The 20,268-nt window shown below is 38.8% G+C and overlaps 1 protein-coding gene across 31 annotated transcripts in view; it reads left to right on the top strand.

Moving 5' to 3' along the window:
- Positions 1 to 20,268, top strand: part of LOC106993529 (uncharacterized) — a 301,117-nt gene that overhangs the window by 90,371 nt on the left and 190,478 nt on the right. For 13 of the 31 annotated variants that reach the window (XR_013404392.1, XM_077964675.1, XM_077964673.1 and 10 more), the window contains one exon: positions 13,115 to 13,156. The exons of the other annotated variants lie outside the window; for them this stretch is intronic. Coding sequence is in view for 12 of the 13 variants with exons in the window: in XM_077964675.1 (XP_077820801.1) it covers positions 13,115 to 13,156 (42 nt within the window). In the remaining variant the exon portion in view is untranslated. The remainder of the gene's footprint in view (positions 1 to 13,114; positions 13,157 to 20,268) is intronic. 31 annotated transcript variants of the gene reach the window in all.

Raw genomic sequence — 20,268 nt, 5'->3', positions numbered from 1 at the left:
GGGAGGTGCTCAATAAATGTTTATTGCATAAATGAATGTTCCAGTGAATACATAAATAAGTATACATTCATGCAGGACTTTGTATACCAGACATGCCTGCCATTCACCATTCAGTACCAGCACTGGGAGGAGGGACCATACCTCACCTACGGTCATGGCTGATAGGGTCACCTACGGGCATAGCTGATAGGAGCATTGCCATCCAGCAACTCTGTAACGTAGCTTGGTTTGAAAGATGAAATGAACCAATGAAGTTCTTTTGAAAGTTTGGGATATGGCATTAAGATACTTAATCGATAACTCAGAGGTGCTAGTACCAAAAGGTGTCGTAAATCTGGAGCCAGCACCATTAAGGGGAGAGGCGGGGCAGATCTCTCAATGGAGACTTTCCCATTGAGAATTTCAGTACTCCTTCTTGTAGCCTAATGGCCTTGTCACATTGTTATATTCATGTCCAAGGTAAAGCTGAGATAAGCTGGCCAGGAGATACAGCACAACAGAAAACAAAGCAACCAGCACGCTCGTTCTGCACACCCACCGCATTTTCCTCTCTGAATATCCACATACCCTCGTGGTTGCTGAGCACACATCGTTTGAATTTGCCTACAGTTTTACTTGTTGTGGTCCTGACCAAACTCTTGGTGACCCTCATCCAAATGCCACCCATCATTTGTCCAAAATTTCTGCATTTTTGATGAGAGATTTTTTTCGGAGCTCTCCCTGGTCCAGCTTAGTTACTTAAGGACCAGGCTATGTGTCTGGCATCAACCTCTGATCTAATCAGCTATGGACAGGGAGATGAGGTCACATATTCCCTAGGGCTACTCTTTATAAGGGCTGGGTGGTCAGGAGAAGTTAGGTAAGAAGTGACAGTTTGGTCCCAGGCAAAATACCTGGAATGGTCACCACAGGTTCCCTCTATTGTTTTTGAGACAGATTCTCCCTCTGCTGCCCAGGCTGGAGTGCAGTGGTACAATCTTGGCTCCCAGGTTCAAGGTATTCTCCTGCCTCAGCTTCCCCAGTAACTGGGATCACAGACTTGTGCCACTGCGCCCGGCTAATTTTTTGTATTTTAAGTAGTGACGGAGTTTCACCATGTTGACCAGACTGGCCTTGAACTCCTGACTTCAAGTGATCTGCCTGCTTCTGTCTCCCAAAGTTCCTAGCACTAGTTTTTGAAAAGACGGTCTTTTCCCCATTGAATGGTCTTGCTGCTCTTGTTAAAAATCCTTTGACTATATAGGTGAAGATTATTTCTGAGCTCTCTATTCTATTCCATTGGTCTGTGTGTCTGTCTTATACTCTTCTGATTGCTGTAGCTTTGTATTGAGCTTTGAAATCAGGAAGTGTGAGATCTCCAAATTTGTTTTTACTTCTCAAGATTTGTTTTGGCTACTTGAGGCCTCTTGAGATTACATGTTAATTTTAGATGGAGTTTTCTATTTCTGCAAAATATCACTGGAATTTTGACAGAGATTGGATTGAATCTATAGATTGGTTTGGGTACTATTGACATTGTAACAATATTAAGTCTTCTAATCCATGAACATGGGATGTCTTCCGTTTATTTATGTCTCCTTTAATCGTTCAGTAATCTTTTATAGTTTTGTGTACAAGTCTTTCATCTCCTTGGTTAAGTTTATTCCTGAGTATTTTATTCTTTTTTATGCTATTGTAACTGGAATTGTTTTCCTAATCTCATTTATAGATTGTTTATAGTATATAAAAATAAACCTTTTTATAAGCTGATTTTTTATATGGCAACTTTGCTAAATTCACTTATTAGCTGTAACAGTTTTGTCCTTTTTAAAAAATAGTTAGAATTTTGTACATATGTGATCATGTCTTTTGTGAGAAGGGATATTTTGACTTCTTCATTTCAAACTTAGATGTCTTTTATTTCTTTTTCTTGACTGATTGTTCTGCCTAGAACTTCCAGTACTATGGTGAATAGAAATGGTGACAGCAGGCATCCTTGTCTTGTTCCAGCTATTAGAAAAAAAGTTTTCAGTGTTTCTCTATTGAGTATTATGTTAACTATGGGGTTTTCATATATGGCCTTTGTTATATTGAGATAGTTTTCTTCTATTCCTAGTTTGTTGAGTGTTTTTCATTATGACACGATGTTGGGTTTTGTCAAATACTTTTTTTGCATCACTCAAGAAAATCATGTGGTTCTTTCCTTCATTCAGTTACTGTAGTGTATCATATTAATTGAATTTCATATGTTGAACCATCCTTTAGTTCTGGGAATAGATTCCCCTTGGTCATGGTGTGTAATCATTTTAATACGCTGCTGAATTTTGTTTGCTAGTATTTTGTTGAGGTTTTCCACATCAATATTTATAAAGGATATTGGTCTGTAGTTTTCTCTTCTTTTAGTGTCTTTGGCTTAGGTATCAGGGCAACACACTGGCCTCATAAAATGAGATAGGAAGTATTTCCTTCTCTTCAACTTTTTGGAATAGTCTGAGAAGAATTGGTACTAGCTCTTCGTTAATGTTTGGTAGAATTCACCAGTGAAGTCACTAGGTGTTGGTATGTTGTGTTTTTGTTTTCATTTGTCTTAAGCTATTTTATACCCTGCAATTTCTTCTTTGAACCTTTGTTCCTTCTAATATTGGTTTCTAATTTCTTCCACTGTGATTAGAAAAAATATTTTGAATAATTTCAATCTTTTAAAATTCATCAGTACTTCTTTTGTGGCTAAATGTGATCTATCTTGGAGAATGTTCCATGTGTACTTGAGAAAAATCTGTATCTTTCTGTTGTTGGATGGAGTGTGTTGTCTAAGTCTGTTAGATCTAATTAGTTTGTGGTTTTGCTTTAAGTCCTCACTTTCTGTATTGATCTGTCTGGTTGTCCTATTCATTATTGAAAGTGGGGCATGGGGCATTAAAATTTCCAACTATTTTTGTAGAGCTGTATGTTTCCCCTTTCAATTCTCTCAGTGTTTGTTCAGTGAATACATGTTTATAATTGTTAAATTTTCTTGGTAAATTAACTCCTTTATCAGTATATATTGTCTTTGTCTCTTGTCACAGTTTTTGATGTAAAGTTCATTTTGTCTGGGTTTAGTGTAGCCATCTCAGATCTCTTTTGGTTACTATTTGCACGAGACATGTTTTTTCATCCTCTCATTTTCAACCTATTTCTATCCTTAGATCTAAAATGAGTCTCTCATAGACAGCAAATAGTTGGACTATTTTTAAAAAATTCATTCTGCTAATCTGTATCTTTAATTCTTTGACATTTAAAGTAATTACTGATAAGGAAGAACTTACTTCAGACATTTAGCTATTTGTTTGCCATATATCTTGTTTGCTTTTTGTTCCTCAATTCCTACATTATTGCCATTTTTGTATTTAGTTGATTTTTTTGGTAGTGTATCATTTTAAGTCTCTTTTTTTGGTATATGTTTTAGTTATTTTCTTAGTGATTATCATAGGGATTGTAATTAACTTCTTACACTTATCAGACCCTAGTGAATAATACCAACGGTATGAAAACATTCTGCTCTTATGCATCTCGATTCCTCCTCCTCTGTATTGTTATTGTCACAGGTTATATCTTTGTACACGTGTGCCCATTAACATAGATTTATAATTACTGTTTTGTGACCCTAACTTTTAAATCATATAGAAATAAAAGGGAGTTACAAAAGTACGATAGTACTGGCTTTTATAATTACTCATGTGGTTACCTTTCCAGCATTCTGTTTTTCTACGTATGGTTTTGAGTTATTGACTAATGTCCTTTAATTTCAGCCTAAGGTATGTCCTTTAGTAGGTCTACTAGTAGCAAATTACCTCAGCTTTTGTTTATCTGGAAATGTCTTAGTTTCTCCTTCATTCTTGAAAGATCGTTTTGGCAGATATGGAGTTCGTGGTTGATAGCTTTTGTTTTCCAGTCCTTTAAATATATCATCTCACTGCCTTCTGGCCTCCATGGTTTCTGATAAGAAATCAGCTGTTAATTCCATAGAGAATCACTTGTAGGTGATAAGCCACTTTTCTCTCACTGATTTCAATATTCTCTCTTTGTCTTTGTCTTTCAGAAATTTGAGTCTCATGTGTCTTGGTGTAGATCTCCTTGAGTTCATCCTGCTTGAAGTTCATTGAACTTTTTGAACATGTATATTTTCATTTCTTTTTATCATACGGGGAATTCCGGGCCATTAGTTCACAAATAATGTCTCTGCCCCTTTCCCTGTCCTTCTGGAGTGCTCATGATATATCCATATTTATATCTAACTTATATCTCTGTATGTGTGTATGTGTGTGTTTGATGGTGTACCACAGATCCCTCAGGTTCTGTTTATTTTCTTTATTGTTTTTCTTTCGCCTCCTCAAACTGGATAATTTCAGTTGTCTTAATTTCAAGTTTGACAATTCTTTTCCTGTCTGCTCAAAACCTGCCACTGAATCACTCTAGTAAATTTTTAAATTTCAGTCATTATACTATTCAGCTCCAGAATTTCTGTGAGGTTTCTTTTGATAATTTACATCTCTTTGACATTCCCTATTTGTTCATACATTGTTTTCCTGATTTTATTTACTTAGTTTTTGTCTATGGTTTCCTTTCACTAACTTGAGAATATTTAAGAGAGTTGATTTTAACATCTTTGACTAGTAATTCTAATGTCTGGGCTTTCTTAGGAATAGTTTCTGTCAAATTCTTTTTTTTCCAGTGAATGAGGCATATTAAAAAATTTTTTAACATATATTTTTTGAGACAGAATCTTACTCTATCGCCCAGCAGGCTGGAGTGCAGTGGTGCAACCTAGGCTCACTGCGACCTCCAGCTCCTGGGTTCAAGCAGTTCTCCTACCTCAGCCTCCCGGGTAGCTGGGATTACAGGCATGTGCCACCACGCCTGCCTAATTTTTGTATTTTTAGTAGAGATGGGGTTTTACCATTTTGGCCAGGCTGGTCTCGAACTGCTGACCTCAAGTGATCCGCCTGCCTCAGCCTCCTAAAGTACTGGGATTGCAGATGTGAGCCACCACGCCGGCCCATATTTTTCTTTCTTTTTTTTTTTTTTTTTGTATGCTTTGTAACGTTTTTTGTTCAGACTGAATGTTCTGAGCATTATAATGTGATAACTCTGGAAATGAGATTCCTTCTCCTCTAGGATTGCTTTTGAGGCCACAGTCATCCATTTGTACAGTGACTTCTCCAAACCATTTTTGCAAGGTATCTTTCACTTGTCATGTGTAGTCACTGAAGTTTTTGTTCTGTTATATCTGCAGTTAGCCCGCATCCTGATAGAGATTTCCTTAAATGTCAAAGTTCAGCATCCTCTCTCCTCACCAATCCCTGATTGCAGGAGCCATGCCATGATGGCATGGACGTTGCCATGACTGTTTCCATAGGTCACACTCATACAAGAGGAACTGATAAGTCAAGAATGTAATCACAAGTCAAGGGTATTAAATATTGCCAAATTACCCTCTAAAATATTTTTACCAATTTAGTCTTCCACCAATAGATTATGAATACTCATTTTCATCCGCTCACCAACACCAAGCATTCTTTAAATCTTTGCCAGTTTGAGAAATGAGTGATGTTTTATTGTTGCTTTAATTTTGTTATTTTTTTACTAGTGAATTTGATGTATTCTTTAGTCTTTGGGATTTCTCTGTTGTTGTTGTTAATTCGTATCTTTGTCCAGCTTGGGGCATCCCTTTCTCTCTTTCCTTAGTAATTTATGAGTAAAAACTGTTTTCTAAAAACGCCATAGTCTCTTTGAAAAAACAAACATTTAAAACATTATAATGGCCGGGCATGGTGGCTCATGCTGTAATCCCAGCACTTTGGGACGCCGTGGTGGGCGGATCACAAGATCAGGAGATCGAGACCATCCTGGCTAACACGGTGAAACCCCGTTTCTACTAAAAATACAAAAAATTAGCTGGGTGTGGTGGCGGGCGCCTATAGTCCCAGCTACTTGGGAGGCTGAAGCAGGAGAATTGCTTGAACCCGGGAGGCGGAGGTTGCAGTGAGCAGAGATCGCGCCATTGCATTCCAGCCTGGGTGACAGAATGAGACTCCATCTCAAAAAAATACAAAAAGCAAACAAACAAAAAATTATAACATATCAGTTGGGTAATGGTATTGGGAAAATTGTCTTTCTATATGGCAAAAGATTAATTTGAATCTTACTTTACATCATATAGGAAAATCAAGAGTCTATATGGAATAAATAGCTCAAACTCCAAAGAGGATGAGAGGAAATTGAGTGGAAGAATATCTTTTTGACATTGTGGCTAGGGAAGGACCATCAAAACAATATATAAAGGGGGAAATTGATTTATGTGAACATATTAAAATGAAATATCTCTGTTCAAGAAAGAACGCTACGAGACATGAACAGAAGGCTGATAAACAAAAATATATTTACAATGACTCTTAGTAATGACGATTAATCTGGGAAAAAGATATGTGTAGGCAATGCACAAAAAAGAAATCAAGACTAGTTAATAGATCCATGGAAAGATGCTTACTTTTACCAATAACCAGAAAAATGGAAACTTAAAAAAATAAGATGATATTTTACACTCATCTGATTGGAAAAAATTAGGAAGTCACATAATATTAAGTGCTGGCAAGGATGGGAAAAAGTGGGAGCCCCCTTGCACTGCTGGTAGAAGTGTACAGTGGTATAGCCATTTTGGACACCTAGCTTTCTTGTGTTTAAAGTGTGCACACACCCCACGACCAGGCAACTCTATAGTAGAAAACTACCACATGAGTGCAGAGGGAGAAGTCACGAGTACTATTTTTTTTTTGAGACAGAGTTTCGCTCTTGTTGCCCAGGCTGGAGTGTAATAGCACGATCTCAGCTCACCGCAACCTCCGCCTTCTGGGTTCAAGCAATTCTTCAGCCTCAGCCTCCTGAGTAGTGGGATTACAGGCATGTGCCACCATACCCGGCTAATTTTGTATTTTTTAGTAGAGATGGGGGTTTCTCCGTGTTGGTCAGGCTGGTCTCGAACTCCTGAACTCAGGTGATCTGCCCGCCTCGGCCTCCCAAAGTGCTGGGATTACAGGCCTGAGCATTCTTATCACAGCACTCGCTGTAGCAGCAAAGAGACGGAAGTGTCTTAGGGGTCCACCTAGGGAAACCTACTAATAGTAAAGTACAATGTGTTACATGTATATGTATGTATGTGATGTCTATATCATATATGCATATAATGGAATATTGTCTATCATTTGGAAGGAGAACATTTGAGATACATAAACTTGAGAATAATGTGGACAGGTCTAAAAAATACAATGTTTAGTGAAAAAAAGGTACAGAATAAGACAAAATGGGATTTTGCATGGCCAAAAAATGATAGCAGTTCATGAAAGGAAGAAACCATCTACTTAAAAGAGTGCACTTGAGGTAAAAATAGACATACATATGTAAGTACATGCATGTGTGTGTGTGAGCAGGAGAGTTGAAAAGTCCCGTGTGTGCGTATGTGTAGAGATGGGTGTTTATAACAGCCTGACATAAGATTTAGGGGAACACAGAGGAAGGTTTTATATTCTAGAAGTGTAAATAATTTCAAATGGCATCCTCATATTCAAATGGTCATTATGGTGACTAGCCATTAGAGAATTTCATCCAAATAAATTTTCATCTGAAAAGCTCTTGTATCCTCTTACCCACTGTTAGTGAGTTGAATCATATGTTACCCCTGCTGAAAGATATGTGTACATCTAACCCCTGCTGAACCTGTGAATATGACCTTATTTGGAGAAAGGACCTTTGGGTCCTAATTTAGTGAGAAGTGTTTTTATAAGAGACACATAGAGAAGAGACACATAAGGAGAAGCAGGAGAGGCCTCATGAATACCAGCATACTGGAGTGAGGCAGCCGCAAGCCAAGGAATGCCTGGAGCCACCAGAAGCAGGAAGAGGCAGGGGAAGGTTCTCCCTCAGAGCCTTTGGAGGGAGCACACCCTACTGAAACCCAGAGTTTGGATTTCTGGCCTCCAGAACTGTGAGAGAATCAATTTCTGTCATTTAAAGTCACCAGGTTTGTGCTAATTTGCTGCAGCAAGCCTCGGAAACAGATACACCCCTTCTCCTTTTCCCTGTCTGGCTTCCCATCTTTCCCTTAGGAGGAGCTAACCTGTCCCATGCAGGATGGTTTTCTGTTTTCTGTGTTCATAGGGCCGTTTCCTCTATTTGTGTTTTCCCCGTCATAGTCCATTTGGGCTGCTGTAAAAACTACCATAGACGGGATGGCTCAGCTCTGGAGGCTGGCAGGCCAAGATGAAAGCACTGGCAGATTCGGTGTCTGGTGAGGGCTGCTTCCTGGCTCACAGACGGCATCCTCTCCTGCGTCCTCACGTGGCAGGTGGGTGAGGGAGCCCCCCAAAATCCCTTTTATGAGGGCATGACTCCCACTCGTGAGGGCTCCACTCTTGTTCCCTAATCACCTCCCAAACTCCCTACATCCTAACACCATCACATTAGCGGTGACGGTTTTAACAGATGAATTTGAAGGAGGGAAAAGAAACACAAAAATTCCAATCTTAGCACCCAAAGTGAGATTTAAGGTGATGCAAGAACACAGCTTTAAATTTCATTGAATCGCACAATACACTCTATTTAGTAGTAAGATGAATTAGTCAAAGACAGTCTGTTTGGTGAGAATAAGCACATAACATCTAACACTTACCAAACTCTCTTTTTATGAAAGAGAAAACAAGCTTCAGCTTTGGCTGTCTTAAAACTGGCAACGATATCTGGTTATATGAATAACATTGTTTTGGTTTCATCGAATTTATTTTTGTGCTTGGCTACCTTTTATTTACCATAAGTAATGCCAGTTTTTCTTTTAGGCTTATGATTGCAAGATTCCTTTGTAAACATATGAATCTAAATTAAAAAATGAGTGAGTTTAAAGAAACATATTAACTAAATAACAGTAGGAATAATACACAGATATGGAAAAGTCTGAAGGTGTGAAACTCTGTACTACCCCCAGAAGCTCATCAAAGCTGCTTTTTTCTAAGGCAGATTTCCTCTGTGAGAAGAATTCCGATGCCAACACCAATCCATTTCGGAAATCGACTTCGATTCATCTCTTGGGTCGGTGTGTTTCATTTTCATGTACAAGAAGGGCTTACACGTTTTGTGTTCTCTCAGTGTTTGTATGTTTGACTGCTGCCTCTGATTTAACAAGAACTTGTGTGGTAGGAAATTGTGTTCCACTTTCTTTTCCTCAGAACTTTGTGGACACTGTTTTACCATTTTCTTGCATCAAATGCGGCCTCATTTTCGGGGTCCTCTCCCAGCCCTACCGCCCTGTTGTAAGTGAATTGCTTTTTGTTCTTGGATACATGAGACCCTTTTCTTTTACTTTGAAGTGTAGTAAATCCATCAAGTATGTCTCAGAGTTGAACCAGCACTATCACTTCTTCCCAGAATCCAGGGAGCCCTTTCAATTTCCTAGCCAGCTCTTTGTTTCTTTTCTTTTGTATTGGTGTATATATTTTTTTGTATTTCATGCCTTGTAGTCTTTGTTTTGGGGAAACGAGGACCTATATGTAGATCATTATCTATCCCTCATAGCTTAATCTTCATCCTAAACATTTCGACTTTATTGTCTTCCCTACACACCTTCAATGACAATCTCAAGCTTTTATGAAAGTGATGAATATTTGACTATGTTAATTTTGTTTCTTGCTCTTTCAAATTTACTTATTAACTCTGTAATTGCTGTTTTGATCTGCAATTTTTCCTTAGCTCTGTAACTACCATTTTTCCATCTTATTTTATTGTCTCATCTAAGTATTTATTTATTTTTGTTTCAATGAATTTATGTTTTCCTTGTTTTTTTGTAGATACAAAATACTTGTCTTAGATTTTTTCTAGATATAAAAAATACTTGTCTTAGATTGCAGGATGGATTTTTCACTTTCCCATTTATACTATATTTCCTCTTCTTTTTTTGTGTTAACCTCTCTGCATAGTTGCCATGAGTTTTCTTTTATTCCTGCAGAATTATTAATAAAAGGAGCTCTATCAGCACATCCCATTTGCCTGTATATGGTGTAAATCAATTTTACTTGGTACTCATCTCATTGTGTCTGAGTCCTGTTGTCTTCCCTTCAGTAGTGTTTGCTTCTATTCTTACAGTCTTTCTTACCCTTAGCAAGTTACTTATGCTTTCTGTGCCTCAATTTTGTCAACCTACATCCTATATACAGGTTCAGCACGAAATGAGCCATATGTGTAAAATGCTTATAACAGTGCCTGGCATACACAAAGGCTGTTATCCTCAGGAAGGGAGGCTCTCTTCTCTCCAACTTCTTTTTTTCCGCCCAACTTCTATTTTAGGTTCAGGGGGTACATGTTCAGGTTTATTATATGAGTAGATTGTTTGTCATAGGGGTTTGGTATACAGATTATTTAATCACCCATGTAATAAACATAGTATCCGACAGGTAGCTTTTCAGTTCTCACCCTCCTCCCACTCTCCACCCTCAAGTGGGCCCTGGTGCCTATTGTTTCCTTCTTTATGTCCACGTGTACTCAATGTTTAGCTCCCGCTTGTAAGTGAGGAAAATCCAGAATTTGGTTTTCTGTTCCTGTGTTAATTCAGTTAGGATAATGGCCTCTAGCTCCATTCATGTTGCTGCAAAGGACATGATCTTGTTCTATTTTATGGCTGCATAGAATTCCATGGTGTATTTGTACCATATTTTCTTTATCCAGTCCACTCTTGATGGGAATTTAGGATGATTCTAAACATACAAGTGCATATGTCTTTATGGTAGAACAATTTATATCCCTTTAGGTATATGCCCAGCAGTGGGATTGGTGGGTTGAATGGTAATTCTGTTTTAAATTCTTTGAGAAATTGCCAAACTGTGTTTCACCATGGCTGGACTAATTTACACAGCCACCAGCAGTGGATGAGTGTTCTCTTTTCTCTGCAACCTTGACAGCATCTGTTATTTTTTAACCTTTAAGTAATCGCCATTTTGACTGGTGTGAGATGGTATCTCATTGCAGCTTTAATTTTCATTTGTCTGATGTTTAGTGATGTTGAGCATTTTTTTCATATGCTTGTTGGTCATATGTATGTCATTCTTTGAGAAGTGTGTTCATGTTCTTTTGTATGTTTTTTAATGAGATGTTTGTTTTTCACTTGTTTGTTTAAGTTCCTTATAGATGCTGAATATTAGACCTTTGTCAGATACACAGTTTGTAAATATTTTCTCCCATCCTGTAGGTTGTCTATTTACTCTGTTGATAGTTTCTTTCGCTGGGCAGAGGCTCTTTAGTTTAATTGGGTCCCATATGTCAAGTTTTGTTTTTGTTGTGGTTACTTTTGGTGTCTTCGTCATGAAATCTTTGCTGGGGCCAATGTCCATATGACATTTCCTAGGATTTCTTCTAGGGTTTTTATAGTTTGAGATATGACATTGAAGTCCTTAATCCATCTTGAGTTGATTTTTGTATGTGGTGAAAGGAAGGAATCCAGTTTCAACCTTCTGCATATGGCTAGCCAGGTGTCCCAGCACCGTTTATTGAATAGAGAGTACTTTGCCCATTGCTTGTTTTTGTCAGCTTTGTCGAAAATCAGATGGTTGTAGGTGTGCAGCTGTATTTCTGGGTTGGCTAACCTGTTCTTTTGGTCTAGGCGTGTTTTTGTACCAGTACCATGCTGTTTTGGTTACTGTAGCCTTGTAGTATAATGTGAAGTTGAGTAGTGTGGTACCTCTGCTTTTGTTCTTTCCACTTAGGATTGCTTTGGCTGCTTGAGCTCTTTTTTGGTTTCATGTGAATTTTAGAATGTTTTTTCCCCTAATTCTGTGAAAAATGTCATTGGTGATTTGATAGGAGTGGCATTGAATCTGTACATTGCTTTGGATGGTATGGCCGTTTTAACAATACTGATTCTTCCTGTCCATGAGCATGAAATGTTTTTCCATTTGTTTGTGTTCTCTCTCATTTCTTTCTGCAGTGTTTTGTAATTCTTATTGTTGAGATCTTTCACCTCTCTGGTTAGCTGTATTCCTAGGCATTTTATTATTTTTTATGGCTATTGAGAAAGGGATTGCATTCTTGATTTGGCTGTCAGCTTGCATGTTATTGGTGTATAGAAATGCTACTAATTTCTGTACATCGATTTTGATCCTAAAGCTTTGCTAAAGTTCTTTATCAGATCTCAGAGCTCTTGGGCAAAAACTAAGGAGCCTCCTAGGTATAAAATCATACCATCTGTGAAGAGAGATAGTTTGACTTCCTCTCTTACTATTTGAATGCCTTTTACTTCTTTCTCTTTCTTAGTTCCTCTGGCTAGGACTTCCAGTACTATGTTGAATAGGAGTAATGAGAGTGAGTATCCTTGTCTTGTTCCAGTTCAAAGATAATGCTTCCAGCTTTTGCCCATTCAGTATGATGTTGGCTGTGGGTTTGTCATAGATGGTTTTTATTATTTTGAGGTATGTTTCTTCAATACCTAATTTGGGGAGGGTTTTTAACATGAAGGAATATTGATTTTTTTTGTTTTGTTTTTGTTATTTTATTTATTTATTTATATTTTTGAGATGTAGTCTCACTCTGTTGCCTAGGCTGGAGTGCCGTGGTGTGATTTCGGCTCACTGCAGCCTCTGCCTCACAGGTTCAAGTAATTCTTCTGCCTCAGCCTCCCAAGTAGCTGGGATCACAGGCACCTGCCACCACACCCAGCTAATTTTTGTATTTTAGTAGAGATAAGGTTTCACCATGTTGGCCAGGCTGGTCTTGGACTCTTGACCTCAAGTAATCTGCCCACCTCGGCCTCCCGAAGTGCTGGGATTACAGATGTGAGCCACCATGCCTAGCCTGTGTTGAATTTTATTGAAAGCCTTCTCTGTGTCTATTGATATGATCATGTGGTTTTTGTTTTTAGTTCTGTTTCTGTGATAAATCACATTTATTGATTTACATATGTTCAACCAACCTGCCATCCCAGGGATAAAGCTTACTTGATCATAGTGGATTAGCTTTTTGATGTTCTGCTGGATTCAATTTGATAGCATTTTCTTGAGGATTTTTGTATCTGTGTTTGTCAGGGATATTGGCCTGAAGTTTCCTTTTTTTGTTGTGTCTCTGCCAGGTTTTGGTATCAGAATGATGCTGTCCTCAGAGAATGGGTTAGGTAAGACTCCTTCTTCCTCAGTGTGTTGGAATGGTTTACATAGGATTGATACCAGCTCTTCTTTATATACCTTGCAGAATTTGTCTGTGAATCTGTCTGCACCAGAGTTTTCTCTTTTTTTTTTTTGAAACGGAGTCTTGCTTTGTTGCCCAGGCTGGAGTGCAGTGGCACGGTCTTGGCTCACTGCAAGCTCTGCCTCCCGGGTTCACGCCATTCTCCTGCCTCAGCCTCCCAAGTAGCTGGGACTACAGGTGCCCACCACCATGCCTGGCTAACTTTTTATATTTTTAGTAGAGATGGGGTTTCACCATGTTAGCCGGGATGGTCTTGATCTCCTGACCTTGTGATCAACCTGCCTTGGCCTCCCAAAGTGCTGGGATTATAGGCGTGAGCCACCACATCTGGCTGGATCAGAGCTTTTTCTGATTGTTAGGCTTTTTATTACTGATTTGATTTCGGAACTTGTTATTGGTCTGCTCATGGTTTTAGTTGCTTCCTCAGTCAATCTTGGGAGGTTGTATATGTCCAGGAATTTATCCCATTTCTTCTAGGTTTCCCAGCTCGGGTGCAGAGAGGTGTTCGTAATAGTCTCTGAGGGTTTCTGTGTATCTGTAGGGTCAGTGGTAATGTCCCCTTTGTCGTTTCTAATTTTATTTGGATAGTCTGGGTTTTTTTCTTTACTAGTCTAGCTACTGGCCTATCAATCTTATTTATTCTTCCAAAGAACCATCTTTTGGTTTTATTGATCTTTTGTATGGTGTTTTGTGTCCCAATTTCATTCAGTTCAGCTCTGATTTTAGTTATTTATTTTCTTCTGGTAGCTTTGGGGTTGTTTTCTGTTATTTTTCTAGTTACTCTAAGTGTGATGTTAGATTGTTGAGATCTTTCTAACTTTTTGATATTTGATTTTAGCACTCTAAACTTTCCTTTTTACACTGCTTTAGTTGTGTCCCTGAGATTCAGGTATGTCACATCTTTATTTTCATTAGTTTCAGATAATTTCTTGATTTTGGCCTTAATTTCATTGTTTGCCCCAAAGTCATTTAGGATCAGGTTGTTTAATTTCCATGTAATTATATGATTTTTGAGACACCTTAGTATTGATTTCTGTTTATTGCACTGTGGTCCCAGAGTATGGTTGGTATGATTTTTTTTTTTTTTGAATTTGTTGAGAATTGTTTTATGGCTAATTATGTGATCAATTTTTAGAGTGTGTGACATGTGCAGATGAGAAGAATGTATATTCTGCTGTTGTTGGGTGGAGTGTTCTGTATATGTCTGTTAGGTGCATTCGGTCAAGAGCTGGGTTTAGGTCTTGAATTTCTTTCTTTCTCTTTCTTCCTTCCTTCCTTCCTTCCTTCCTTCCTTCCTTCCTTCCTTCCTTCTTCCTTCTTCCTTCTTCCTTCTTACTTCTTCCTTCTTCCTTCTTCCTTTCCTTTCCTTTCCTTTCCTTTCCTTTCCTTTCCTTTCCTTTCCTTTCCTTTCTTCCCTCTCTTTCTTCTTCCCTTTCTTTTTATGAGGTCTTTCTTTGTCACCTAGGCTGGAGTCCAGTGGTGTGATCTCAGCTCACTGCAGCCTCCGTCTCCCAAGTTCAAGTGATCCTTCTACCTTAGCTCCCCAAGTAGCTGAGACTACAGGCATGAGCCACCTCAACCAGCTAATTTTTGTATTTTTTGGAAAGACATGGTTTCTCCATGTTGCTCAGGCTGGTCCTGAACTCCTGAGCTCAAGCGATCTGCCTACCTCAGCCTCCCAAAGTGCTAGGGTCACAGGTGTGAGCCACCGTGCCCAGCCTGGTCTTGAATATTTTTGTCAGCTTTCTGCCTTGATGATCTGTCTAGTGCAGATCATGATAGTGAAGTATTGAAGTCTCCCACTATTATTGTGTGGTTATCTAAATCTCTTTGTAGGTCTCTAAGGACTTATTTTATCAATCTTGGTGTTCTGGCGTTGGGTGCATATATATTTAGGATAGTTAAGTCTTCCTTCTGAATTGAACTCTTTATTATTATGTAATGACCTTCTTTGTCTTTTTGGATGATTCCTAATTTAAAGTCTGTTTTTTTTTTTTTTTTTTTTGAGACGGAGTCTCGCTCTGTCGCCCAGGCTGGAGTGCAGTGGCGCGATCTCGGCTCACTGCAAGCTCCGCCTCCCGGGTTCACGCCATTCTCCTGCCTCAGCCTCTCGAGTAGCTGGGACTACAGGCGCCCACAACCGCGCCCGGCTAATTTTTTGTATTTTTAGTAGAGACGGGGTTTCACCGTGGTCTCGATCTCCTGACCTTGTGATCCGCCCGCCTCGGCTTCCCAAAGTGCTGGGATTACAGGCGTGAGCCACCGCGCCCGGCTAAAGTCTGTTTTATCTGAAGTTAGAATAGCAAGCCTGCCCTTTTTTTGTTTTCTGTTTGCTTTGTAGATTTTTCTCTGTCCCTTTACTTTGAGCCTATGGGTGTCATTGCACTCTAAACTTCCCTTTGTGAGATGGGTCTCTTAAAGACAGCGTACAGTTGTATCTTGCTTCTTTATTCAGCTTGCTACTCTGTGCCTTTTAAGTGGGGCACTTAGCCTGTTTATTTTCAAGGTTAATATGTGCTGATTTGATCCTGTCAGTATGTTGTTAGCTTCCTCCCCAACTTGTAAGTGTTGGGTGCCCACAGACTCCATCCTCAGACTTCTCTTCTAGCCACACTACCTCCTGTGGGATCTCATTCCCTATTGTCATGTTAGCATCATGCACATATAATGACTTGTATTTCCAACTGCCTACTCAATATTGCTGCTTGAGTGTCTAATAGACATCCACAATATAAAGGAAAAAAACTTTTTTCTACTTTCATACTTAACACAACACAGAACACTGCCATGACCAAAATGTGTGGGTATTTTCCCAAGCAATTTGCCAGTCATACCAACTGGGTGCCCTACAATTCAGCTCAATTCTGACACTAACTAGTGTTAGTGCACATCCCACAGGTTAGGGCAAAATCCCACAAGACTGTTTCTCTGCTTTAGATACCAATCACAAGTCCCAGGTTGTCACCTGTATTTCTGACCAACTAGCTATAAAATTGGGTTTCCCAGGATTCCCTCTTCAGGTTCGATAATTTGCTAGATGGCTCATGGAACTCAAGGAGATCCTTACTTATATTTACTGGTTTATTATTTAATAAAGATTATGCTAAAATACAGATAGCCACATGAAGAGGTATGTGGGGGAGATAAAGAAGAGTACTGAGCTCAGGAGATTCAAGGGTTTTAGGAGCTCCATGCCAGGAACCAGGGAGAAAGACCAAAATATTTATATGTAACTGTCTAATAGACATCTCAGACTTAATCTGTTCAATATCAGTCTCCAGTACCTCTCCTCCCCTGAACCTGCTCCTCTTGTAGCCTTCACCATCAGAGTTAATGGTAATACCATCCTTTCATTTGCTGAGGACAAAAACATTGGAAAAATATTTGACTTGTTTTTCTTATAGGCATCACATTCAACTCAATTCTTCAAAATTGAAAACATATAATCCCGAATCCTACCACTTCTTGTCATTTCCAGTGTGACTCCTTGTCCAAGCCACTACCATCTGTTAAATGGCATGCATCGCTGCAGTTGCCTCCCAAATGAAGTGTCTGCTCCTGTCCTTGACCTTTCAAGTCTATTCTCAATACATCAAAAAGTGCAATCTGGTTAACATCTAAATCAAATCAATGTCACTCCTCTCCTCATATCCCTCCAATGTCATTCATGTCACTAAGAGAAAAAAAGGCAGAGTCTTGGCCGGGCACGGTGGCTCAAGCCTGTAATCCCAGCACTTTGGGAGGCCAAGACGGGCAGATCACGAGGTCAGGAGATCGAGACCATCCTGGCTAACACGGTGAAACCCCGTCTCTACTAAAAAATACAAAAAACTAGCCGGGTGAGGTGGCGGGCGCCTGTAGTCCCAGCTACTCCGGAGGCTGAGGCAGGAGAATGGCGTAAACCTGGGAGGTGGAGCTTGCAGGGAGCTGAGATCCCACCACTGCACTCCAGCCTGGGTGACAGAGCCAGACTCTGTCTCAAAAAAAAAAAAAAGAAAGGCAGAGTCTTTACAAGATTCTGTATGATATGGCCCCCTGCAATCTCTCTGCTTTTATCTCCTTCTATTGTCTCCTCATTTGTTCCACATTCCATCAACACACAAGATAGACTCATACCCATGAGGAATAGATGTCAGATTTCATAATTTTTTTCTGTATATATTAATTGTATTGTTGTTTTTTAAAAAACTACTTGTCAATACAGTAAATTACGTTGACTGATGTTTGAATGTTAACCTAATTTTGCATTCCTGGGTTAAACTCAACATAACCATATCCATTTTACATGTTGTTAGATTTTATTTATTAAATTTTTGTTAAGAATTTTTGCATCTCTGGTTATGGAGGATATTGCCTTTTAGTTTTCTATCCCTGTGTAATATCTTTGGTTTTGGCATCAGGGTTATCTTCATCACAAAGAAGTTGTGATGTACTCTTTCCTCCATTGAATTTGCAGTTTTCTTTGAGATAAAGTTTTGTATTAAAAATTTAATTTCTCGGCATGATGTGATGGCTCATGCCTGTAAGCCCAATGCTTTGGGAGGCCAAGGCAGGAGGATCACTTGAGGCCAGGAGTTTGAGACCAGCTTGGGCAACATAGCAAGACCCTCTCTACAAAAAAAAAAGTAATTTCTTATTTATATACAGATACTTATATTTTTCATTTCTTCTTGAGTTTTAGTAATTTGTTTCAAAAAATTTGCTTAATTAATTAAAATTATAAATCGATTGGCAAAACGTTATTCTTAACATTCCCTTATTATATTTTTGAAATCTAAAAAATCTGTTGTGAAGGTACCTCTCCTATTCCTGATATTGGTAATTTGTGATGAGTTTTTTCCCCTAACCAGTCTAGCTTGAGGTTTGTCAATCTTTTTATCTTTTATTTTATTTATTTTTTAAATTATACTTTAAGTTCTAGGGTACATGTGCCCAACGTGCAGGTTTGTTACATATGTATACATGTGCCGTGTTGGTGCGCTGCACCCATTAACTCATCATTTACATTAATGCTATCCCTCCCCGCCACCACAATAGGCCCCAGTGTGTGATGTTCCCCTTCCTGTGTCCAAGTGATCTCATTGTTCAATTCCCACCTATGAGTGAGAACATGCGGTGTTTGGTTTTCTGTTCTTGTGGTAGTTTGCTGAGAATGATGGTTTCCAGCTGCATCCATGTCCCTACAAAGGACACGAACTCATCCTTTTTTATGGCTGCATAGTATTCCATGGTGTATATGTGCCACATTTTCTTAATTCAGTCTGTCACTGATAGACATTTGGGTTGATTCCAAGTCTTTGCTATTGTGAATAGTGCCACAATAAACATACGTGTGCATGTGTCTTTATAGCAGCATGATCTATAATCCTTTGGGTCTGTACCCAGTAATGGGATGGCTGGGTCATATGGTATTTCTAGTTCTAGATCCTTGAGGAATCGCCATACTGTTTTCCACAATGGTTGAACTAGTTGATATTTTCAGTGGGTTTTCATGTCTCAATCTCCTTCAGCTCTGATTTCAGTTATTTGTTGTCCTCTGCTTTGGGGTTGGTTTTCTCTTGGTTCTTTAGTTCTTTTAGTTGTGATGTTAGGTTGTTAACTTGGGCTCTGTCTAGCTTTTTGATGTGAGCATTTAGTGCTATAGTTTCCCTCTTAACATTGCCTTAGGTGTTTCCCAGAGGTTCTGGTATGTGTATCTTTGTTTTCATTCATTTTAAAGAAATACTTGATTTCTGCCTTAATTTCATGATTTACCCAAAAGTCAGTCAGGAGCAGGTTATTCAATTTCCATGTAATTGTATGGTTTTGAGTGATTTTCTTAGTCTTGATTTCTAATTTGATTGTGCTGTGGTCTGAGACATTGGTTGTTATTATTTCAGTTTTTTTTTTTTTTTGCATTTGCTGAGGAGTGTTTTATGTGTGATCATGTGATGGATTTTAGATTATGTGCCATGTGGTGATGAGAAGAACATATATTCTGTTGTTTTGGGGTGAAGAGTTCTGTAGATGTCTATCAGGTTCATTTGATCCGGTGCTGAGTTTAGGTCCTGAATATCTTTGTTAATTTTCTGCCTTGATGATCTGTGTAATACTGTCAGTGGGGTGCTAAAGTCTTATTGTGTCTGAAGTTTAAAGTTAAAGTATTATTGTGTGGAGGTCTAAGTCTCTTCAAAGGTCTCTAAGAACTTGCTTTATGAATCTGTGTGCTACTGTGTTGGGTGCATATATAATTTGCATAGTTAGCTCTTTTTGAATTGAACCCTTTACCATTATGTAATGCTCGTCTTTGTCTTTTTTTTTTTTTTTTAATCTTTGTTGGTTTAAAATCTGTTTTTCTGAAATTAGGATTGCAACTTTTGCTTTTTTCTGTTTTCCATTTGCTTGGTAGATTTTCCTCCATCTCTAATTTGAACCTATGGGTGTCATTGCATGTGAGATGGGTCTCTTGAAGACAGCATACCAATGGGTCTTGGTTCTTTATCTGGCTTGAAACTCTGTACCTTTTAATTGGGTCACTTAGCCCATTTACATTCAAAGTTGGTATTGATATGTGTGGATTTGATCCTCTCATCATGATGTTAGCTGGTTATTATGTTGGCTTGTTTATGTGGTTGCTTTATAGTGTCACTGCTCTGTGTAAAGTGTGTTTTTCTAGTGGCTGGTAATGGTCTTTCCTTTCCATATTTAGTGTTTTCTTCAGAACATATTGTAAGGCAGGTCTAGTGAAAATAAATTCGTTTAGCATTTCCTTGTCTGAAATGGATTTCTTCTTCACTTATGAAGCCTAGTTTGGCTGGATACAAAATTCTGGGTTCAAATTTCTTTTCTTTAAGAATGTTGAATATTGGCTCCTAATTTCTTCTGGCTTGTAGGCTTTCTTTTGGGAAGTCTTCTGGGGCATTCTGATGGTGTCATTTGTGGAGTCACACTGGTAGTGGTATTGGCATAGAAGCAGGGCACTGGCAGGTGCAAGTCTTTGTGCATTATATGTGCCTCACATGCAGAGGTGGTCGCTCAGGGCAAGGGAGGGGCTGCTGT

This window comes from Macaca mulatta, chromosome 14, assembly GCF_049350105.2.
Source record: "Macaca mulatta isolate MMU2019108-1 chromosome 14, T2T-MMU8v2.0, whole genome shotgun sequence".
In the NCBI taxonomy this organism is placed as follows: domain Eukaryota; kingdom Metazoa; phylum Chordata; class Mammalia; order Primates; family Cercopithecidae; genus Macaca; species Macaca mulatta.
Note: the sequence above shows the minus strand (reverse complement) of the source record. Positions and strands in the feature narration are given on the sequence as shown.